This window comes from Sparassis crispa, assembly GCF_003851025.1.
Source record: "Sparassis crispa DNA, contig_000000F, whole genome shotgun sequence".
Classification (NCBI taxonomy): domain Eukaryota; kingdom Fungi; phylum Basidiomycota; class Agaricomycetes; order Polyporales; family Sparassidaceae; genus Sparassis; species Sparassis crispa.
In genome coordinates, this window is record NW_020939747.1 from 1,418,605 (window position 1) to 1,442,349 (window position 23,745).

Sequence of the window (23,745 nt, forward strand, 5' to 3'; positions counted from 1 at the left end):
TTAGAGACTGACATAAGCAAGGAGGGTGAAAGAGTGACTAATCTTCTAGCGATAGTCTGAAAGTAGGGCTTTTGTACTGCAAAGTGTGTGTGTAAGTGAGCAGAGCGACGCTGCCATATATTAAGTGCAATGAACATAAACATGTGATGATACCGAAATGCCTTGTCTGCAAGATCAAGATAGTAGTTGACCTGAGTATCAAACTCTATTGGCTTTGGCCTACTAGGATCTTCAAACCCACCAATGCCAAATGGATATAGTGTTGGAAACATACCTGGAAACAAGTTAGGATTGTTGTATTCAGAGACAGGCAGCATACCATGATGAACTACAAGATCAGGTTGCGATGCAGTTGGATTAACTATACTTCTTATTGCCGCAGCAGTAAAGCTTCTCCCACTAAGTTTATCTCCTTCTGGATCTGACATGCCCATTTTCTCCATCATAAGTTGTGGTTCATTTGATAGAGGGCAGCTTTTGGCAAATAATTCTGCAGGATGTTCTGAAAAGCCTGCCGTTTCATCTTGAAATATAAGTGTAGTATCCATTCTGTGATCTTCGACAATTCGTGAACTAAGACCCGGTAACACATCATCTTCAGGATACATATCAAGTGCAGACAGATCAAAAGTCATATGTTTATACAACTTGTTATGACTCTTAAGCCACAGTAAGAAGCTCCAAATCTTACGCTTCCGCACACGATACATGTTTCCTACGTACTCAGGCTTAAACTTATGTGGACCAATAAAAACAACTGTAAGCATACCAGCAACATCGGCAGGTGTTCTTGGAAGCACTGATGCTGTGGAAACAACATTTAAATCATGTGCACATGTGTTTCCATGAAACACCTTTGGCTGTGCAGGGTCAGATGACTGATAAATTCTTGTGACATGTGCAGTGCTACGGTAGATTGCACAAACCATTTCTTCAACCCAGGTTATATCATTGTATTGCTCAGGCAGACAACCACGATACAGATTATTAACTAAGCCATATTGTGGTGTAGTACGATGTTGTATTGCTGTATAGCAGCTCGAACAAATTTTGATAGCTGTGACCATGCCATTATCATAAGTCAGCCCTTTCTTGTCCAACATACAGCCGTCTAACCTTGAGTCCTTAAAAACAAACTCAGAGCTATTCTGTTTAACTACGCAGTTTTCTAGAATGAAAGGATCTGTGATTTGGAATGCAGATAATACTTGCTTATTCAGCAGTAAACCATCCATCTTATATTCAGAAATATGAATCTCATGTGACTGACGAGCACATACAGCACAAATTGAAGGTGAATGCCACTGAGTATGAGTGTAATAATTGTTCAGACAGTTAAGAATCACATTGTGAGGAACAAGTTGTGGCCATGCATCAATATATGCTTTTGTCTCTGCACTGTCCTGTTCAATTTCTAACGCCTTTTCAACTCTACGCTGCTCTTTCTTTGCATCACTGTTTGTATGAGACTCCATGTTTAATTTATCAAAAATCTCAGATGGAACACTTGACTTTAGTAGCTTGAAAATCAGTTCACTACGAGGACTACATAACTCACTCTGAGATAAGAATGGTAAATGACACAAGATAGTATTCAAAAACTTTGAAGATTCAACTTTGAATAAGTACTGGGACAACTCAACAATATGCTCAACTATAACTGTGCAACGTGCATGACGTTTTACCGGCAATTGGTTTGTAAACGTAATACCATAGTTATAAAGTGTTCGCATTAACACAGATGACAAACGGTGAATAAGAACACTAGCTGGAGTGACAAACCAGGGTAATTCTATACATAATTCTACAGGCGGTATGGCATATCCAATTAATGGATGTTCCTCAAAAAGTGGAGAGTTCGCAGAACGTATTGCTAGTGCTACAGGTTCACCATACAATTTAATATACAGAGCACTGAGCAGAGCATACCGGGATTTGAGAAGTTGATCATCACCATGCAGACACTTTGCTACATCTTCATTGGACATGATAGCAACAGATGCACGACTCAATTGAAAGTCAACAAGAAGTCTTCTGCAAATCTCAGACTTGTTACGGTCTTTCTGAGGTATTAAACAGTGAGATGACACAGCTGCAGACTGCAGAGTATGAAGACTTAACCTTTGGAGTGTACGCAAATACTGTTCATCAGACAAATAGAACCATGAGGGATTGAAATCTGCCATGGCTAAAGTCAATCGCTTACGCTACTTCAGTCCGAAGATTTAAAGGTGTTTCAACACAAATCCTTAGTGTACTTGAACAGCGTGCTTGAAGACAAATACTTAATGTGCTTGAACACAAAATGTTTAACGTGCTTGAACACGAAATGTTTAACGTGCTTGAACACGAAATGTTTAACGTGCTTAGACACGAACTCAATCAAAACAGCACTGCGAAACTGTGAACACAGTATCACAAATAGCAACTGCATTGTGCAAATTAAACTGTAAGTATCCATTTGAACAAGTCAACAAGCATAGACGCACCTATTTTGCAGCTACACTTGTCCGAAACAGTCGCAAAAAATGCGAAAACTATGTCTTCAAGAGAGCAGGTCCACGTAGATTCTACATGGTTTAGTGGTGAATCAGTAGATTAGTAATAATACGAGAAGAAGAATACACTCACATGCAAAACAGAATGATGTCGTATAGCGACTCGTCGAGGAGCGACACTGAGGTGTAACGTCGTCCAGCAGCGCCAACATCGTCGAGAAATCGAGCGCGCACGTGATGTTTGCGAGCGCCATCCTACGTGAATAGACCTGCGCTGGAACACCGTGGGCAGGTCGAGCGCAAGGGCGGAACGTTCGCGAGCGCGATCTTACGTAAATAGACCTGCACTCGAACAGTGTCGACAGGTCCAGTGCAACAGCGACGTTCGCGACCGGAATCCTAGACGGAGTCAAGACTCAAATCGTAAGTGTTATTACTCAACTTATTTACTGATGTTGTTTTCGCACAACTTCATTCGCAGAGGCGTCTGCCGTTTCCCCTTGCCAAAGCCCTCCTCCAGTTCCTGGAGTCGGGGAACGCCCAGCGAATGCCGTATCGATCAAGTAGCAAGTGGAAGACAGGGGCGAGGACGAGACCGCCCACACCAGACCCAGCGAGAACAATGCCCATTGCAGCGCCCCGATGTCGGTCGAAATATGCAGGAGTGAGTGACATGATTGGGAAATAGTACAGGCTCGATCCAATGCCATACAGTAACGCCTGCGTGAGGAACAAATGCCACAGCTTTTCCGTGCAGCGCACAGGTAAATCCAAGGTAAATCCGTCTCAACCCGTGGCTTGCCAGTTCGAGCGAGGTAGCTCACCTTGGTACTAAAGCTGGCAAGAAAGATGCCCATGCACATAATGAATGCTCCAGAAAGCGTGATAAGCATAAGGCGATCGACCCGAGCCATCAGAGGGTTCACGAAGATACTTCCGCTCCAAGTGAGGCCAGTTCCAATGGTCCCTACCAGCCACACCAGCGCGTCTCGACCTCGACCATCGCCAATGTTGGTCTTTCCTAGAACGTTGTGAAGAAGCTATCTGACCGTACAATAGGTGCACAGAGGCAAACCTGAAAGAGACCATAGATGGAGTTGATTCCGATGACATGGAAAGTCATCAAGAAGTAGTGTTGTTGGCGAAACCTCGCCACCTCGCCTCGCCGGCACGGCAAATGGCGATCGCCAGGCCGGCGAGCGGCTCGATAGCGATTGAGATGGGTGAAAATAAAATAAAAAGAAAATAGATAAGCGCCCGCACTTTTGAATACTGAGGCCGATCGCTATCGCGGTCTGATCGTAATCTCGTACTCGCTATGCAGCTATTTATTGTTACAACTAGCCATCGACCCAACCATCCCAACATGGCTTATTCGGCCTTTTGCTATTACGACCTCGACATGCCTTTTTGCCGCAGTCGCGGCATGCGTTTGGGCAGCGCCATGCTGCCTGCCGTCCGTTGCACTTCGCGGAACCACATTTCGGACAGGTACGTTCTTTCCGTGCCTTCTTCATCGGCCGCTCAACGGAGGTTGCATCGAGCGCACGTTTGCGCGCGAGTGCCTCCAACTGACGTGCAGGGTTGACCATTCCCGTGGATGGTAGAAGGAGCGGAGTGGTTGGAGATGCCATGGAGGAGCTTGGCCCTTGGAGTGTAGAATGTGTCGATGCAGGTACTGGTGCTGCAGCGAATAATTCTGTGTGTGCCAATGGCAATGAACTTTGCTCACTTTCGGATGCCATGCCCGACAGACCTTGGGCATATTGCACGGGGCACGGAGAGTCGTCAACGGCGGAATGCTCGTTCGGAAGAGGGAGAAGACCTGCGGAGATGTCGGGTCGTTGTCGGGTACGTTCCAAGGCTTGCGGCGCCTGCTTCGATCTGAGTGGATCACGGACTGTGGTATCAATAGTTTTTCTGCTCTCGTGTGTCTGTGCCAGAATATATTTGACATTCATATTACTCTTCCATGTTGCATAATAGCTCTTGAGGTGTTCAACGAGCTGTGATAAATTCAATTGTGACTGCCAAGTTGCTTGTGAGCGTGCCGGATACATACCTTGTATAAAATTTCGGGATTGGACTCCGCAACCCGATTCCATATCCTCACAGCTTGAACCCATTCTGGTTCTTTGTCAGTCTGATTAAAGGCTGGTTCCTCCTGCATAAGCTTGCTGAATAACTGGTACTCTGCTCCCGAATGAAGTGGGAGCACGGCTTTCCGAGTTCCCTGCTTGGCGGCCAGGTATGTATGCTGCTGCTTTTGATCAAAGGTTGGTTGGTATTGCTGCATGCCGCTATGCACCCTCACATCCTCTGGGATAGGTAGGATGCCGAATACCTCAGAACTTGGCCTGTATAGATTGCCATTCACCCAACTGCCCATCTGACGAGCATCAGGAATAATGTCAGCGGTCACTGCGGTGAGTTCCTGTAGCTGATTGGTCAACCAGATGTCGTAATGACCTGAATATTGCCGACCCGTGGCATTGTAAGTTCCGACCTGAGGAAAATCATAACCATTAATGCTTCATAGCACAAGTATTGGTACTCACCAAGAGATTGTGTCGCAAAATGAAGTCAAGCAAGCAAGAGAGCATATGTCGTGGAGATACACCGGATATGGGTAATCTTGACCGCAGATGTTTATGCACTCCGCCCTCTGTCCAATTAGTTCCGCGGATACATCGATACATGGGGAGTCTTCCTGCCTTTTCATCCACTCCAAGAGTATAATAGAGTGCAATTCCAGGTGGATCCGACAAGTAGCCCAGTTGGATCAGGGACAGGATGTTCTTTGCAACATGCCAAGCTGCTATATTGAATAGTGGTAAGCCTGTCTTTGCATCCTTCAGTGGTCCATATGCCTGAAAAATGCGAGCAACATGAGGATACAGCAATTCTGGTGGAGGGATAAGACGTTTGCAGCGCTTCCAAAGCCACTTGGGAGAAACACGTCGCATATCCTCCCAAGTACGTGGTGGATTGAGACTGGAGAGATATTGACAAATTTTCTGCTTGTCACCTTGATCTGGAATGAAGATGGTGTCACGTAATGCTTGGGCAAATGCAACTCGCAGTCCATGTGTCTTTGGGATGTAAAGCATGTTAAACACGTGGAATGGATCCTTGAGTACTCGGCTTCGAATTGGTAGGTCCCACTGAGAAGGCAGAGCATCTAGAATAGCCTTTCCAGTAGCTTCACTGTCCTGATCTCGGTCAATACCACTGATGTCAGAATCCCATGGGACAGGCTCAGCCTCTTCACAGTCAAGCACTGCTGGTCCAATGCCCTCAAGATTGTCTTGTGACACTGATTCATCTTCAGAGCAGTGTGAACCAGTCACAGGTCCATCAGAGAGTGCGTCAAAATGTCTGGAATTGTTTTCAGCAGCAGAAGATATGACTGATGGAGGCGATCCAGAGGGGGATGCCTCTGAAGTTATCAGATCTGATTGGCGTGTACGAAGATGTGACTGCAAGCATACAAGGTCAAAGGGTGGTGATCCAAAATCTGTGAGAGCACGTTTGTGATGTGTTCCAATGATTGCACCAGGAACAAGGACTTCATCAACTTGAATCACAGTCCGTTTTGATGTGAGATTGATCTCATCATATTTGTCTTTGCTGGCGTAGTGTGAGATAATTCCTTTGGCAATCAAGCGAGTGTTGTCGGTGTGATACAGCAGCACTGGAAGTGATGGAAGTGGATTCAGTGGCAAGGGTCCAGGTGCGGGTACCTTTTGAAGCTCCTCGTATATCCGCAGAGATGCATAAGCATCCAGGGCAGCATACTTAATCTGTTCCTGTGTGAGAGTCACATTTTCCCATGTCATAGAGACACGCTCAGGAACCGACTTGTCCAAGCATTTCTGCAGGACAACAGCACAAAGGTCTGAAAGACTAACTTGTGCACTAGAAACAACATGTCGTTCTTTTGCCATCTTCGCCAGATCAAAGCCACCTGTGAAAGGCATGGAAGAGTGTGTCTCCATCTCAAGATGACACAGGTCCACATCCACAAGGCGGCCAACTTTCCGGATATGATGACTAGAAAGAAATGACTGAAGACTTGTTGGAAAGGCTCCTGCAGCAAGAATTTGCCCTATCTATAAGACGAGTCAGTCCTGCATGTATCCATGATATAAACAACTTACCTTGAGGATGTACACTTGATTGCCAAAAGCAATCTGGATAATTGCTGTTCGTGCACGACCATGGCTCTGACCAGCTTCCGCTAAGTCCACATTCCACTCTGCATCAAAACCAACGGTTATTGGATTGTTTTCATCAACTTGATCAATGATTGTCAGTATCGCTTGCTGGATGGCATCTGCAGTCTCCTTCACATAGACATTGACATGCGATGGGATTACAAGTTGATCAAGATGAGCATACTTCTCCACTGGAATGACATTCTCACGAAGAGAAGGGAAAGATGTTTCCAGAAATTGCTTGTCTGCCATATTATCAGTGTAGAAGAGAGTTGGTTGCCGATGACCATATAGCTCCAAGGATTCTCGCATGCGCACGAGAGCAAGTTCAAATTGTGAGTGAGCCTTGGTTGCAACAAGGTTACACACACGGATCTCACCCCTTTCATTGGTGACAGTGAGAAGCCTGCAGTAAATCTCAACTCCATTCATCTTTAGAACATGTTTCGTGATCTGTGAGGATGAAGGTCTGTTATATTACATGAACCACTAGTATACAATGGAGCTCACCTTATGACTGTGGTCAATTGCACAGATTTCAGCAGTCAGCATTGATGTGTGCTGATTGATATCATGTTCATGCCCCTCCATAAACTGGTCATACATATTACGGAGCCACTGCGAGCTTGGGACAAAATCATGGTATCCGTCGAGAGAGGTGTCATCAAACGGAAGAAAAGGTGCAAATGTGCGGTCCCCCAGCCATTCACCGAGGGCACGATGACCTTGGAGGAATTGGAGATACTGAAGTTGCATGAGATCATAGTGCCGAAGATGTTGGACTCGCAGCGTATCAGAGAATTGCTTTGCTCCCATACCATTCTGGAAGCACGAGCGCATAAACTGGAAGACCTGTTGAGACATCCCACTGCATCGGCTCAAATATGCAGGGAACTCAGCACATAGATCTGGAGGCAGTTGTGCTAGGATGCGAGAATCCCAGCTGCGAAATGTGATGTTGCCGGTCTTGCCCGACTTTGGAAATATGCAGCTTGGGCAGCGATAGCGGTAGCCGATAATCCAGAAGGCTTTGTCAAAGTCAACAACGCGCCGAGGGTACAAGACATGTCCATCGCGATAGAGCTTTGTCTTGCATTTCGGACAGGGGATGCCATGTGGCGTCAAAGGAAGGGGGTCCCATAGAAAGAACTGTGGCGAGTACAGATCTTGCGGAGAGACTTTGTTACTGCGAAGAGTGAAGTAACGAGATTTTTGAGGAAACCAAAAGGTGCCACTCCGATACAGTGCCGGTAACTTATCGCTGTCTCCACGCTGGCGTGCCTCGGTGACTTTCTCGTTGAATTCGCGCATCAACCAAGACGAAAGAGCACGGCGCTTTGATTTCGGCGCAGTGGGAGAATCCCCAGCATTCACCTCACCAGGATCTGCCTCTTCATCCTCCACAGGAACATCGTCCTCCTGTCCTAATCCATCCATCACTAATCCAATATATCCATCACCGTCAACGGCCTCCTCGTCAGCGACACCATCCACCGGGCGGGTCGGGTCTTCCTCTGGCAGTACATATCGGATTGCAGGAGGTGGGTCAAGAGGCTCACAGTTGGACGATATGTCCACGGGCTGTGTCACGTCTGTCGGGGATTGGGTGTTGTGTCCAGGAGCTAGGGATAGGTCATCTTGGTTATCAATGATGGGTGGCACTGACACGATAGTGGGAGCATTTTTGTGCTGCAAGGTAGATGCAGTAGTACCCGGCGTCCCTCGAATATGAATTTTGTCCTGATGTTATGTCAGCTTTAGTAAGTCCTTGAAAATCAGAATTAGACATACCTGAATAACCTCCACATGTACACTGCTCGCAACGAGCTGTAAATTCTTACGAGGACGTCCACGTCCACGTCTGATCGGCTCTTCGCTGACCTCCCCTGCTTCCTCAGCTGCCTTGCGCGCAAGCTGCTTGTGTCCCGTTCCCTTTGGTCTCCCGCGTTTGCGCGTCACCACTACGCTGCCTGCAGTAGATGTCGTGTTTGCACGCACAGCACGTTTCTCATTCTGCGGCTCATCGGAGCTTCTGCGCGTACCGTCAGACTGGGAAATGGGAGCTGAGGGGCGAACGGCTGCAGTACTGCGAGGAAGGGACAAGGACCGCAGTCGCGCATTCTGTGGCTCATCGGAGCTTCTGCGTGTACTGTTGGAACGGGAAACAGGAGGGGCTGAGGGGCGAATGACTGCTGCATTGCGAGGAAGGGACAGGGATCGCTGGTGCGCGTTGTTTTGCTTTTGTGCATCAAAATTGTTGGCACTTTTACTGTAGAAGACATGTTTGGCATGCAGAGTAAGTATTAGAATAGATATAGCACTTACCTGGGCACCAATTCCATTTGCACATTTTTCGAGGTAAGCTGTAACCTGGGCGTCACAGCTTCCACGGAATCGTAGTCAAATTCCCAGAAATATTCATCATATTCATCGCGCTCTTCGTTCTCCATCGCACCGTGAACTTGAACGTGAATTTTCGATGCCTGAAGATCCCGGCTGTTGGATTGTCGAGTCGCGCGCGTCCAACTTGAATGCCGGCAAACGTTCACCCAGCAATATCAGAAAAGCGAAAGCGGAGTATTATTGAGTGGATAGAACGCGATATCTCGATTGTCGACGGTACTTGAAGGCTGGTAAAATAAACAGAATCGTGCGTACCGTGAAGAGCAGAGTGCACCGGCCGACGGCTTGGCGAGTCGCGTCGCGCCATGTTGCGTCGTGGCGCATACTCAATATTCTCGCGTAGCATTTCATGCGAGGGCAATGTTGGTGTATTGAAGGCCGCGGTCGCGCCGCATGAGTAGCAGCGTCGAAGCGTATCTACACAGCTGCGTACACAACCCACGAAGCCGTCTGTGCTTCTCCTTGCCCATCAACTCACCAGGGAGCTGGGGAACGGCTACTACGTATGGCCAGCTCAACACGTGATGTGATTACGTACGCTATCAGTATCAGTATCACCCATCTCAATGGTAGTGGGGACGGGCAATCCCTGCGAGCGTCGCTTGTATTTGCTCATATTTGTTTACTGTGGCAGATCCTCAGAAATCGACGCAGCACTTCAAACACGTACAGCGCTTTCTACCGCGCAAGAATATATGATTTTTTTGTCTACACCAATATTTAAGGTCAAGCTCGATGCAACGTACAAGCCAGAAGCTGAAAAACAGGCCACCGAATGCTCATTATGTGACGGAAAGGCTGAAGTAAATGAAAATTAAAAATTCCGCCTTGAACGTTGCATTGAGAAAAGCGTTCAGAGTGTTTCTCCTCTGCAAAAGAAGTCGGGTTAGTGAAGCGTTGACGCTGCAGACGTGTTCGAAAGATGACACCGCACGTCCAGGTGAAGTCGCGTCTCCCGCGCGTCGCGCGTTTAAGCGCTCGTTGTGGCGCACTTGTTCATGCACCCGTTTGTGCGACTTTGCTCCCTCGCTATAGTCTCGCAAGTTATTTCTAGGCCTTTCACTGCTTTCTTGGGCCATTTTGATTCAATCTTGGATACTCTGTGCTTGCACTAGTCTTGTGAATCTGTTTTAGTCACCGGCATCAACTTGAATCCGATGGGCTCTAAGTGCAGGGATAGACACGGCAGGCATAGACGCAGGACAACTGCCCAACAGCAAGCTCTCAAATGTGCCCGTGCAAACAAGGAGAACTCCGCACCTTCCGCAGCCTCAGGAGGTTTGGAGAAGCAGCATCGTAAATTGGTATGTGGCCGATATCATATGCACTGTGCGATGAGTACTGATGGAATGCAGGGCATAAGAAGACGACTTATCTTGGCGGAGACACAGCTTTCAAGTGCACGCGAAGAGTTGCAGGTGGCGGAAGAGGCACTGAAGATGGCTGAAGACAATCAGAAACAACACCATGAAGACATCAATGCTCTTCAAAGTGAAGCGGAAGCTCACCGTGCATGTGCAGATCATCACTACACAAGGTATCGTGTAGCAAGACGACGTGCAACACGGCTAGATATTGCTAACGTGAAGCTACGGGCTCGGCTGAAGGAGATGCAATTTCTTTCACGTATGGTGAACCAATTGAAGACCGACCTTACATTGGCACAAGAAAAGACTCAAAAGACAGAAGAAGATGCATGTAATCTACTCACCAGAGCATATGATGAGAAGAGGCACCTCTCAGCATCATTGCGTGACTGTCACGGAATTATTCGCAAGCTGCAGAGACGTTGCAAGAGGGCTCCTAGCATTCTTGCAAGGGCCATTGAGAAGGCAAAGACACGACCATTCACCTACAGACTCAAACAGAAGGGAGTCTACACCGTGGAGGCTAGAGCACTGGCACGACTGTTATTGAAGAGCGGTTGTGCACAACGGAAGGTCGGGAAGACGATACAACAGATTGGTCACGTTTTAGGAGTCATGGTGCCTGAGGTGATGAGCGCGAAGACTGTGCGTCGGGCTGTTTTTGAAGGAGGAATTGCAGCAGAGATTCAGCTTGGGTATGAGATATCGCAGGCAAAGAGTACGTGAATGCTTCAAATCTGTAACATCCACTATGTTCTGACTGTGAGACTATAATCATACAGGCTTTACTCTCAGTGGTGATGGAACATCTCACCGGCATACCAACTACGAGTCACGACATATTGCTTTGCAAACTCCAACATACACTGACTCCATCGGCAGCACTTCTACTACTGCGCCAAAAAATCGCCTAGTTGGTGTCGACTCATCGGTAGACCACACCAGTGAAAATCAATTTGCAGGATGGCTTACCAAGTTTGACGGACTCTCCACAACATTCAATAGGTCATCACTTGCAAGACGCACTGAATCAACTCTTGAGCTCGAGGACTTTGCTGTGAAGGCAAAAGGGATGGCAGGAGATCATGCGACTGATCAGAAAAAACAATACCGCATATTCAAAGCATGGAAGGATGACACCATTCGGATGATGCTTGCCCACAAATTCTTAGAGAAGCAACCATCACAGACACTCAGCGACTTCCTTGCCCGATCAATGGACCTTACAGTGATGGCAGCAGGTGGCGAAGCAAAGTGGAATGAGCTCTCACACGATGAACAAGTTTCACTCAATCTGGCCAAAATGAAAGAGGAGTACTTGCAACTAGGAGAGAAGAGGTTTGGAAACTTGCCTGCGGAAGAGAAACGGGGATTCGAGCTGTTTCTCTGGCTGGGTTGCTGTATGCATAAGGACCTGAACAGCGTAAAAGGCGGGAACATAACAATGTCTGGAGTATGGCAAAAAAATGGCCTGACTCCTCCAATGTTGTTGGCAAACAAAGACAATGCCGTGACTTTGCGAGGAATCTCTCAGCCATCGACAAGTGCTGAAATTCGTGCTATGGATGTGTCAGCTCATGGCGGTGTCAAACTTGCCAGTCTTGCAGGTGCAATTTTCAACCATAAGGACGACAAGAAAGGACAACAAGATACTCAATTGTACTACTTCCGGCAAATTGTAGGGCACACAACAATTTTCCCCGATACCAGCAATACTCGCTACCAGACATATTGTGCTGCTGCAGAAGAACTTCTCGTACACCGCCTAGAATATGTTCACTTTCTCAAGGTCATTCGTGATAAGAAGGACAAGCCTGGATTCAATCATATGGAGCAGAATGTCTATGATGGACTCCATGACATTCCTACCCTGACAGAACTGGCAGTATTGGCCTTATATTCACAGGCAGTCACTCGCCCATACATGCGAGTTGCTCGCATTCGTCAAAATGGCTTGAAACTCGGACCTTTGCATGCTCAACTCAAGATGTTTGTCAAGCTACTCATTGATGATCCCGAGTTAGTCCTATCCTCAGAAGCAACATTTCATTCTGGGGCTATGGATCAGAAAGAATGGGACCGCCCAGAGGCTGTTGCAGCTGTGCATGAGCTGTCTTCACAGTTGCCATATCTCAAGGTTGCATTTGTTGCATTCTTGGAAGGTGCTTTGATAACTTGGGAGAGATTCACAGAGGAGTTCACACCAGGTGGTGCCATTGATCAGGCAACTTCAGAGGAATTAGACGAGGCATGGATGTTCTCAACAAATGACGACAACGAAGGTGCACTTGGTGGGCTTCGTTTGTGGAAACGCAGAAATCCAAATGGCACACAAGCATATTTCAATGCACAGAAGAAACACGACCACAATGATACAGCAAATTTTATGACCGCAATGCTCACAGAAGAAGATCATCAGCATATTCGGAGGGAAGCACGGATTCTTGATGAAAGCAAGCATGAGGCTATCCGTCGCAAACAGCAAGTAGACCACGACATTCAAGTGGCGGCAGCAACAGCTCAACAACGTGAAGAGAAGGAGAAGAAGCACAAGGCCAAAATAGCCACCATTAAAGCAACTCCTCTGATTTTTGCGGACACTGAACTTGAAAAGCTCAAGAAGACTCAGCTCGAGGCACAGCTTGCAGTGTACCGGCTCAATGACCCAGAGGTTCCACTCAAAAGTAAAGTTGGTAAGCGAGAAAATGTACTTACTGAACTGCGAAAAGCCATAGCACGATACAAGGCGGCAGAAGCAGCCGGAAATACAAGTCAGGCTGAGTCCAGCAATACAAGTGAAGCAGAGATGTGCATGGGGGTGGATACTGACCTAGAAACAGACTCCGAAGACTGAGAAGGGTAGTAGGTGCCATGGTAATCACATACCCTTGTATTTGTTATGAGATATCCTGTTGACGAGTGAATGTGACCGGGTGTTCAGCGCAAGTCGCGGTGCGTCACTTCTGCGGCGGGCGCTTGATGACTAAGCGTCCATAGACGTTATAGGAATTGCCCGTCCCCAATGGTAGGCGAGCCCGGCGAGCTCCCTCCTGCTGGCGAAACTTGGCGAAGCTCACGCCATGTGACGGTCAGGTGATGCAGCCCTACATATGGAATTTCAGCACTCATACTTCCAAATCAGTCCAGTTCATCTATGCCCTGTGACTGTGACATGGTCTGATGTTCCTCAAATTTATACAGCTGGATTATATCTGGAGCCGGAAGGTACATCTGAGCGAGGACTAGGAGGCTTCTATATACATAGCTGAGGCAGGGACTGCAAAAATGTAGGAACATCAGTTTCTTATGTTGTCTCTAGGCCTGTAGATACCCCAGACATAGGTATAGTGAAAATTTCAGTGTTTCTGCAGTTTGCCACTCTCGCCAGCATCGCCAGCCCTCGCCAGCACAGGACGCATAACCCCTTTTTTCCCAAGGAAATAACTTGGAAAAATGTGTGGAAATCAATAAAGTTATACTGCAGGAAAAACATGAGGAAATGTGTAAAAGAACAAAGCATTTCCGCAGTTTTTCCACTGGAAATAAGTTGGTCGCCAAATATGGTAATTTTGTCCGGGTTTTGGCATGTCCTGGCATGTCCAGTTGCCTGATATGGTAGGCAACTTATTTCCAAGGGAAAAACCGTGAGAATGTTTTGTTCTTTTCTCACTTTTTTCTTGAGGTTTTTCCTCTGAAAATATATTATTGATTTCCATGCTTTTTGCCAGGTTATTTCCAATGGATAAAAGTGGTAATGCCTCCTGTGCTGGCGGCTTGAGTTTCGCCTCGCCGGCGCTTGGCGAGGCCTTCCGGGAGTTTTGCCCACGACACTATCAAGAAGCCAGATAGCACCAGAAGTATCTGATATTTGCGCGTCGGTAGCTCGTTTGAATCAGCTAAATCGATATTTTTCGCTGAAGCATTTTCTTCAAGCTCATTAATATTGGATTGTTGGTGAGCAGGCAGAGGTCGTAGGACGATGGATGCCATACTTGTCATGGTCGAAGACGATATGCCACTGCGAACAAATACAGCACAACACTCGGGTGGATCGGCCGAGTTGCACGCAGCGACGACGCACCTGCACTACCCCGCGCTTCGCTCATAAATTCGACAACTAACTGGGCCGCAATGGCTGAACCAATTCCACACACGTTCCCAGCCTCCAAGCTGGGCGAGTATACCGTCATCAAGGAGATTGCGGAAGGGACGTTTGGCAAAGTCAAAAGTGAGCCGGTAATTGGGCGAATTTGCCTCCGTGAAGTCGTCCTGACGGTGTTCTGGCATTTCCAGTGGCCGTGCATACGATCACTGGCCATGAGGTAGCCATGAAGTTCATCTCAAAGCAGGTCATCAATGCCACGAAGACGAAGACGAGAGTACAGCGCGAGGTGGAGTACATGCGCACGCTCAGGCACCCCCACATCATCAAGCTGTGAGTGTCGTCGTTTCACATGCTCAACTACCTTTTTATCATGCTGCAACAACTAGATATGAAGTGATATCGACGCCAACAGATATCATCATCGTCCTCGAGTATGCGGGTGGCGAGCTGTTCAATTACATCGTCGATCATGGACGCATGCCCGAGTCACAAGCGCGACGCTTCTTCCAGCAACTCATCTCTGGGATCGAATATAGCCACCGCCTCAAGATCGTCCATCGTGACCTCAAGCCGGAGAACGTACTCCTCGACGCGGATCTGAATGTCAAGATCGCTGACTTTGGTCTCTCGAATGAAATCAAAGACGGCGACTTCCTGAAGACCAGTTGCGGGAGTCCAAACTATGCCGCCCCCGAAGTCATCAGAGGTGGGTTATATACTGGTCCTGAGATAGACGTCTGGAGTTGTGGTGTCATTCTGTATGTGATGCTCTGTGGTCGTCTACCCTTCGAGGACGAGGACGTGCAGACACTCTTCACCAAAATAAGCCGTACGTATACGTGTTTTCAGTCTTTTTGACCATTCTGATGTCGCCGTAGAGGGCGTATATCACATGCCGTCGTACTTGTCTCCGGAAGCGAAGGGACTGATCACTGGCATGCTCGCTGTCGACCCTGTCAAACGTATCACGGTTCCTGAGATTATTCAACACCCATTCTTCACCACCGACCTTCCGCGTTATCTCAGCCCATTACCTCCTCGCCCTGGTCCTGTGCTGGGAACCTTGTCGTCACTTGTTACTCCGCCGAAGGCGCTCGATTTCGAGATCATCGAGGGCTTGGGGAGAATTGAGGAAGACGTCGTCGACGATCTGGCGGTGCGCATGGAAGGCGTAGACAGGGAAGACGTATGGGAGTGTCTCAGACGACCTGACGGGCCTCAAGGAAATGCGGTTAAAGTTGCGTACATGCTTTTGCGAGATAAGCGGAGATTGGGGAGAGATTGTAAGAATTTCATCATGAGTTCCTGTGTACATGGTCTCACAACATGACCTCAGTGGCAGAATACGCGGAACAAGAACGAGACGCGCAGTTGGCTGCCCTAGACGTGCGTTTGCCATTCTTGAGCTTTGAGTCAAGTCGCTAACATGTTCCCTTAGCCACGTAACCTTCTCTCACCAACTGCGCTGTCTCCTGGAGGGACGGAGCTAGAAGAAAACCCGTTTGAGTCTGAGTTCAATGGGTACGATGAAGATGACGACGACGGGCTCGACTTCTCAACACCACAAAACGAAGCCGAGATTAGCAACTTCGCGGTTCTGAATTCGTCGCTCCCAGAGCAACTGCCTGAGCAGCACCACCTCGCATCGTACGCTAGCGCGAAACGACAGTGGCCGGTGAGGGAAAAGAAACAGCATCGGACGAAGTGGCACTTCGGTATTCGCAGTAGGTCACCACCAATGGAAGTGATGTTGGAGATATATCGAACACTGAGGGCACTTGGAATGGAGTGGAAGGAGAAGAAGGATCTTGGCGGACTTGGTGGGCTCAAGGGGGACAACCGTAATAGCGAGAAGGTAAAGATTGATCGCGCGAGGGAGTTCGATGGCCCTGGATATGTCGACTTGCGTGCTGCGTCCTCTGTATACTTCGTCGAGACGAGGGCGAGGGTACAAGATGTGGTGGTGAGTCCCTCTTTTCCGTCGCAGCCTCCACACCGGTTTCTGATCCATGCTTGTGCAGGTCCTCATGAACCTTCAGTTGTACATGGTCGATTCCATCAACTATCTCGTCGACTTCCACCACAAGAAGACTTACAAGGCGTCTCCAGATTCCAGCTCCGGGATGTTCGACATGGCGAATCCGGATACCAGCCTTTCCGAGACCGCGTCCGAGTCAAGTCGGTCTGTGAAGGACTTGAGCTTGCGCGAAGACGAGGTTGTATCGCCATTCGTTTTCATGGACGTCGCGTGTCGGCTAATCCTCGAGCTCGCTGGCGGCTCAGAGTGAGCCACCTTGTTCAGTGGTTGCTGCTTCATCTTTTCGTGCGCGTGTTTTTCTTTTGTCAGCTATCGTATTCGCTATGGTTGTAGTACTTATCCTTGGTTACCCCGCCCTGTGTTGTAGCTCTTTGCCCACCGGAGATGTATGATTACGCTCATGAAGGAACAATTTAACCATCTAGACACTATCGAAATGTTGGTCCCATTCACCATATCCATCGACCAGACCATTGCCGTACTCTGACTTCCCTGCGTGGTCCACCTTTACATCTCGATACATTGCTCGCATGCCTCCCACTCGATTTTCGGCGCCGCGGCGTATGGGCTCGCCACCCCTCCCATCAATGCATTCGATCACTCTACTTCCTATCACTGGGTATATTTCTGACTACTGATCGCACTGAAGGCCAGGCCTCCAGGTCCCGTTGGCGTATGTCAATATCTCCTGGTTCATACTGTCCACTGTATGCATGCGTAGACTGCCTACGATGATTTCCAAGTCATCGGAAGACTATACGACCGAGGCCCCGTACGTGCCAGTTTGCGCTGCACCAGCGACTTTGTATGGAAATATTGATGAATATTGGCTACCTCTACGTGAACAGGTCTACAAGCTTCGCCGTCGTCGCCCTGACAGGGTTAATGGCGCTGCTCGTCACATCGATATGTCTTACCTCGCACATCGATATTGTACAATAATTCGCCGCTCGCCGTCGACCGACCAGCCGTCCTGTGTTCGTGTCAAGCGAGCACTATCATTGGGCCACTACGGTGTCTCACGTGAAATAGAAGCACAGCTGTCATACTGGGCTTCTCTCGAGGCTGTTGATGAATTAGCTGGTGTCAGGCCCAAATTTCCTCCTTGTCGCAGACTGTGGTGCGTAAGCCATCGGAAGCTGGCCATCGCGACTGTTTCGCCCCACCGCAGCGCAGTACGACGTTTGTGCATTCACGTAAAGTGCCAGCCTGGACGCGGGAAAGAGCAGTCTGCATGTCGTCGGCTGGGAAGAGGTTGGTAGCCTGCCGGTGGAGCGTTTGACACGGGATCCGCAGAGCGACTTCTGTCAGTGTCATGCTCTGTGCCCATGTGAGTGTTCTATTCGATATGTGCGTGACATTTATATTTTCATGACGACAAGACGTGAGAAACCTGCGAAGTTGCCTTGTTCGGGCATGGAATATCCAAACTCGGCCGTTCGACAGCCAGACATCCATGCTGCCCTGCCATTGGTTCGTTTCCGTCCCCGTCATACTTGTCAGACCGTCGCTGCAAACATATATAAGACCCAGTCGACGTCCCTCGGCCTTTCTTCTGTACCACCATCGTCCCCGCCGATATGGAGTCCACCACGACCTCCTCGTCCCAGTCCTTCGTCCCTCTCTTCGACAAGCTCCCTTCCCCGAGTCGTAACTTGTCGACGGCCTCGTCCATCTGGGCCCCGCAACCCCAGCCGTCCGACACGGCCTGGTCCAGAGCCATAGATTCTTTCACTAGAGTCAACGTCATCAACAACGCTACTCGGCCGGAAGCACGTCGCACCACGTCATTCCCTGTCGCCTTCGGGGGCGAAGACGTGTTCGGTCCTGTTGGTTTCGTTGGCCATCGCAAGAGAGACGTTGGCGCCATTGGGGATGGCCGCAAAAAGGTCTCTCCGACTTCGGATGAAATCGTCTGTATCAAGTTTTCCTCTCTCGTAGACATACCTTTACTCACTCGTTTGAGCTAGCATGTTGAACAGTTACTTCGCAGTCTCAACCTTAACTCACCCGCACCCCTAATTCCCCCCTCCTCCTTTCCCCCTCCGTCCCCAACTTCTCCTGATCTATCACCTATCTCTAATACGTCTGCTCTTTTGACCCCTACCGATCTATCCCCTGCAAAAATGTTTGACCCAAAATTTGCGCACTACGACTTTGGTGGCGTCTATTCTTCGCAACCGAACGATCGTCTGTTCGAGACAAGTGCTCCGCACGGGTATCACGATGGGCTGGCTGGATCGAACCTATTCCGCAACTCTAGCTCCTCTTTCCCGTCCTCGCGAAATGCTTCTGCTTTCCGCGCAGAGTCGAACGCCTTCCCGGTTTTTGAACCGTTTTCCGAAGGTCCTTCCCCGGCTCCCAGTGCTGCGCCTTTCCTTCGGGATTCGCATTCTATTCGTCATCGCGTAGATTCTTCTCCCGTGTCTCCTGCTTACTCCCAGCGCCTCCGCACGTCGTCTGAGTGGGTGAACGAGGAGAGACGTGTCGTTGACTACACCTCTGCGATCCTTGACAATGACCCTGTCTTACGCACTGTGCAGTCTTCTCACTTACAGTCTCAAGGTCCAGGTCCGTCTCACGCTCACGAGGTCAGTACCGCATGTGTCTACTGTACTGTCGTGTCGCTGATGAGATCCTGGACTGCTGATATAGCCCATTAACTTCCTTTCTTTGCTCCATCCTTCTTCGACCCCTCCTTACCATCTCTTTGTGTCTCGCATCATCAAATCTTCTGATCAGCAAGCGTCGATCTTCCTTCAGCAAAAGCTCAAGGTTGCGGATTCCGAGGAACGCGCCAAAATCGTTGACGCTATATGCGCGAAGGGTTTTGAGATGATGGCTCATCGGTAAATTCCCAGAAAACTGCATGCATATAGTCAGGTCTGATGCGACTGCTGATGTAGCTTCGGTAATTGGGCCGTCCAACGCTGCCTTGAGGCTACGGCAAGTATAGAGGAGCGCAGAAAGATCGTAGGCTGCATGAGGTCTGTTCATAGACTGGCTCATAATTCCAGTTCTCACCGTTCCGCGGTAGGGGTCGCGTTGTCGATCTAGCCACCAACTGCTACGGCTGCCATGTGTTGCAGAAGGCGCTCGATTGCGAGGAGGATATCCGCTTGTTGATCGTCTCTGAGCTTCTTCTCGGTGATCCGGCGCAAACCCTGGTCAATAAACATGCTTCTCATGTTTGGAGCAAGGTCCATCATATATCTCGCACTGCTGGAGCCTTGACTCACCTTCTGCTAGATTATGGAACTGACTTGGACGCCTCCTGCGCCCCCAATCTTTACTTAGTGCGTTTTCTGCTACATTTTCGCCGCATATAATGACTCACCTTGCACTATGCAGTGTTAACAAGTCATTGAAGGGGAAGTGGGCGTCTCTGGCTTGCCACGAGACGGGCTCCCTTGTCGTTCAGGTATGCCTATTTGCAGTCTTCGATAACGAAACGTTTATGAGTACCATTCAGCATGCCTTCGAAAACCTTGAAGAATCGGCCAAGGACGGTATCGTCGACGAGCTTCTCAATCAAGGACCGGATGTCTTCGGCGAAGTTGCGAAGAGTCAGTGGGGCTCCTATTGTGTGCAGCACAGTGAGCATGCTTCAGTTCTCTGTTTTGCATTCGCTGATCTTTTCATCGAAAGTTCTCGAGCACGGATCGAAAAGCCACCGCGACATGGCCCTCGACCATCTTCTGTCAGGTTTACTCGATTATGCCACTAACGAGCAAGGCGTCAAGTCAGTCACGAAGGCGCTCAAGGAAGGCGGCAAGGAGACTCTCGATAAGCTCATGAAGCGGATGTGTGAGCCTTCCAGAGGGTTCGCCGTTTCTTCTGACTTTTTGTCGCGCTGGATGCTAATGCGCGGTGTAACTCGTAGAGGCCGCCGAGCAATGATCGTCGATTTGGCGCTTTCCGTGACGGGAAGCCAGTTGATTGCGAGCGTGTTACCTAACGTGAGTGTGGTCAATGCGTGCCTTGATTCGCCTCAGACTTATGAACCTTCTTCAAGGCCGACAAAGACCAGCGCGCTCTTCTCTACGAGTCTATCCGTGGGCACATTGTGACGTTGCGTGGCTGTAAGACGGGATCCAAGGTTATTTGGTTGTTGTATGTTGTACTTCCCATCTCACTAGGCATATATGTCCTGATTGTTGTGTCTCTTCCAGCGATCGAATGGTCTGAAGACTTCTTCTGTCTACTATTTTTATGGCTGACCATTTCGCAGCGCGCATACTATGGCTACTAGTACTGAACGATCTCTACGTCGTTTTGGACATCAAGCACATTTCTCCCAGCACATCTTCAATGCAATCTCACACGCTTGTTCTTCCTGGGCCTCCTACATCCCCATCCATACTTCGCTTACGACTCCTTGAAAACATCGGAAACTCTCCAGCAAGCTTCGTCGTCTCTCCCATCCATACAACAAGGCCAAGTCAACATATCATCTCGCATCAAATCAAGAATACAATTTCACAACCATGTCTTCCATCGTCATAAAGCAAGCATCGCGGTCATCTGGTCTCTTTTACCACGCCGAATCGAACGCATCCTCCCACTGCATCAAACGCATCTGCCTGCAAACGGACTCTCATTCGCCATACACATCATCTGTACATCTTCTCCGTCGCATTTACACCGCTCGCCTTTTTATTGCTCCTTATTCCATCCGTACCTTCGTTCTTTCTCAATGTTTTGACCGGTTGCAGTCGCGGTGTTTTCGCTTCGTTCTACCGCACTTCGTATTCTTCCAGCGTCTCGCTTAGGCCGCAGACCCTTTGTACCAAGTACATCCTACACCCACTGTCTTTACCATGTCGTCGAAGTAATCGTCGTCGTATGCATCGTCTGAGTCGCACGAAGATCGAACCGTTAGAGCAGTTCAACTGTGCACGCGACGCGTCGAACGTGCGTCGCGTGACGTCACGCGAATTTTTCGTTTCAGGAAAGCTGTCTGCGCCAAGCGTATGCGCTACTCCCAGTAACCCTGGTCCGCCGCAGAGCCGCCATGGGCTACATCCCTCTGCATGCGCTAGAAAATCTCAAAAAATATGCTTACAAAGGAGTGGACAAGCAAGTAATCCTCGCACAGCATACCCTCACCACCGTTGCTCACCACGTCACACAGGTCCCTCATCACCAGATTTGTTCTCAATCCATTCTGGAACTGGCTGGTTACCCTGTGGCCGACATGGGTTGCTCCCAACACCGTACGCCCAAATATTTCTATTGCTGCTTATGTGCGCATTGAGGGAACGCTTACGTGTGCAGATCACACTCTCGGGCCTATGCATGGTGCTGCTGAACTTCGCGACAATGCTGTGGTTCGACCCGACGTACCTCACGGAGAAGGAGGGTGCCATAGGACCGCCTCGGTGGATATACTTCACGCGAGTAGCTTCCTGTTTGTTATCTGCCGCACCACGCCTGAGCAAAGTTACGCGGCTCCAGATGGGCGGTGGGGCTGTTTTTGTACCAGAGCTTTGATGCTATTGACGGGTGAGTCTGGGATGGTATGCTGCTTGGCTCGTTCGTGCCTATTGTTTTTCTTGAAGGAAGCAAGCGCGGCGTACCGGGATGGCGGGACCTTTGGGGGAGTTGTTCGATCATGGTGCGTCTGAATACCGTCCACCACGGGATAAAGTGCTAATTCACGGATCACAGGTTGTGATGCACTGAATACTACGGTGATGCTCTTCCACCGTTGGCATTCGTGTTCGACATTTAACACAACCTTCAGCTTGAAGTCATCCTCGCGAATCGCGCGCTGAACCTAGGCCGTTCATGGTGGACTGTCGCCGCCCAGATCGCGACTCTGGCGAATTTCTACCTTACCACGTGGGAGGAGTATCACACTGGTGCCCACCATTCCATCACCTGATGCGGCACATCTGACTGTTTGCTCCAGGACAGTTGTATCTCGGTGTGTTCTCCGGACCCGTGGAGGGTATCTTGATGATCGTGGGCCTCTACATCGTCTCTGGGATCTATGGTGAGTCCTTGTGAGTAGCTTATTGAGCTCCTGTTAGATCGGGTAATGTAGGTACGACTATATGGGATACGGGTTTCCTCACGTTCAGCGGATTAGACAAGGTACCTGCGATCGCCGAGAAGGTGCCCGATATCGGGTTGAATGATCTGTTCATGCTCTTTGGCACGCTTGGCTTGGCCTTCAACATCACTATTAGGTGCGCGCTCACTCATTGCTACATCGTCTACTTGCCCACTCTGTACGCAGCTATATCAATGTGTACCGATCCTGTGTGGAGAACAAGCAAGGTCCATTTCAGCCATTGCTACTGCTGCTCCCCTTCCCAGTGTCTGTCGCGATTGAGGTCTTCTGGTTGGCGTCGCCGTCGTACCTGGATTCTGCGATAATCAACTCGCCGCTGTTCTTGCCGTTCCTGTGCGCATGGGGTCTGCAGTTTGCACATCAGGTATCGCGCGTTATTCTCGCGCACCTCACGAAGCAGCCGTTCCCGTGGTGGGATTCGATGTGGATATGGAGCATCGTCGGCGCGATCGACGCTAACATGCCGCTGTTGTTCAATCTGTGCGTCCCCTCGCTTTACTTCCCCCTCTCGCCAATGTTGACTTCGTTTGTGTTCGCAGGCCACCATTGATCCAGAGCACGCGGTTCAGGACGACGATCTTCGTGTATGTGACGCTGGCGGTGTCGTTCCTCTCTTACGCGCGGTTCTGCGTGCTGGTGATTCGCGATATCACGAACTACCTCGGGATCGCGTGCTTCACAGTGCGCAAGAAGAACGCGAGCGGCGCGTGGGTGGAGGCGTCAGCAGCGAACGGCGACGCGAAAAGGCAGTGATGCCTGCTCGACACTCCGGCGGGTGGACGACCACTGACGAATGCTGCTCAACAACGATGCGATACGAAGACGACGCGTGACGAGTCGGTTATTTACCCGGTAGAATATGTAGACACAGGTAATCGCTAGAGCTCATGCATATGCTATGATCTTGTTCGAATGCTATCGCAGTTGTCCATGCATTCCGCGTTCAGAGTCATCAGAGAAGGGTTGACGGAATCTGTGTCCCTGCCTACGATCGTGGTGGCGATGTTTCGGTGATAAGATCACAGAGGCAGTGATCGA

General features: G+C 49.3%; 5 protein-coding genes across 5 annotated transcripts; 4 read left to right on the forward strand and 1 right to left on the reverse strand.

The window, feature by feature from the left end:
• Nucleotides 1-3,838: 3,838 nt before the first annotated feature.
• SCP_0104800 (hypothetical protein) lies at nt 3,839-9,165 on the reverse strand (the record flags this gene model as incomplete). Its single annotated transcript, XM_027752712.1, has 7 exons — nt 3,839-4,504; nt 4,561-5,004; nt 5,057-6,610; nt 6,659-7,168; nt 7,226-8,455; nt 8,507-8,984; nt 9,041-9,165. 7 exons carry the CDS (start codon nt 9,163-9,165, stop codon nt 3,839-3,841), a joined length of 5,007 nt encoding a protein of 1,668 aa, XP_027608513.1.
• A 1,935-nt stretch (nt 9,166-11,100) lies between these two features.
• SCP_0104810 (hypothetical protein) lies at nt 11,101-13,339 on the forward strand (the record flags this gene model as incomplete). The annotated part of the gene is made up of 2 exons (XM_027752713.1): nt 11,101-11,203; nt 11,268-13,339. 2 exons carry the CDS (start codon nt 11,101-11,103, stop codon nt 13,337-13,339), a joined length of 2,175 nt encoding a protein of 724 aa, XP_027608514.1.
• Nucleotides 13,340-14,616: 1,277 nt separating this feature from the next.
• Nucleotides 14,617-16,878, forward strand: SCP_0104820 (Carbon catabolite-derepressing protein; the record flags this gene model as incomplete). The annotated part of the gene is made up of 7 exons (XM_027752714.1): nt 14,617-14,713; nt 14,779-14,920; nt 14,977-15,419; nt 15,469-15,873; nt 15,927-15,976; nt 16,029-16,553; nt 16,612-16,878. The coding sequence occupies 7 exons, from the start codon at nt 14,617-14,619 to the stop codon at nt 16,876-16,878; spliced, it is 1,929 nt and encodes a 642-aa protein (XP_027608515.1).
• Nucleotides 16,879-18,208: 1,330 nt separating this feature from the next.
• SCP_0104830 (ARM repeat-containing protein) lies at nt 18,209-20,880 on the forward strand (the record flags this gene model as incomplete). The annotated part of the gene is made up of 13 exons (XM_027752715.1): nt 18,209-18,541; nt 18,599-19,219; nt 19,284-19,477; nt 19,535-19,615; nt 19,666-19,828; nt 19,878-19,924; nt 19,980-20,049; nt 20,101-20,224; nt 20,277-20,451; nt 20,512-20,587; nt 20,644-20,741; nt 20,801-20,810; nt 20,860-20,880. 13 exons carry the CDS (start codon nt 18,209-18,211, stop codon nt 20,878-20,880), a joined length of 2,013 nt encoding a protein of 670 aa, XP_027608516.1.
• Nucleotides 20,881-21,685: 805 nt separating this feature from the next.
• On the forward strand, nt 21,686-23,460 carry SCP_0104840 (Uncharacterized CDP-alcohol phosphatidyltransferase class-I family protein; the record flags this gene model as incomplete). The annotated part of the gene is made up of 11 exons (XM_027752716.1): nt 21,686-21,711; nt 21,763-21,844; nt 21,906-22,024; nt 22,086-22,133; nt 22,190-22,245; nt 22,299-22,321; nt 22,375-22,492; nt 22,543-22,626; nt 22,678-22,822; nt 22,873-23,187; nt 23,247-23,460. 11 exons carry the CDS (start codon nt 21,686-21,688, stop codon nt 23,458-23,460), a joined length of 1,230 nt encoding a protein of 409 aa, XP_027608517.1.
• Nucleotides 23,461-23,745: the final 285 nt, after the last annotated feature.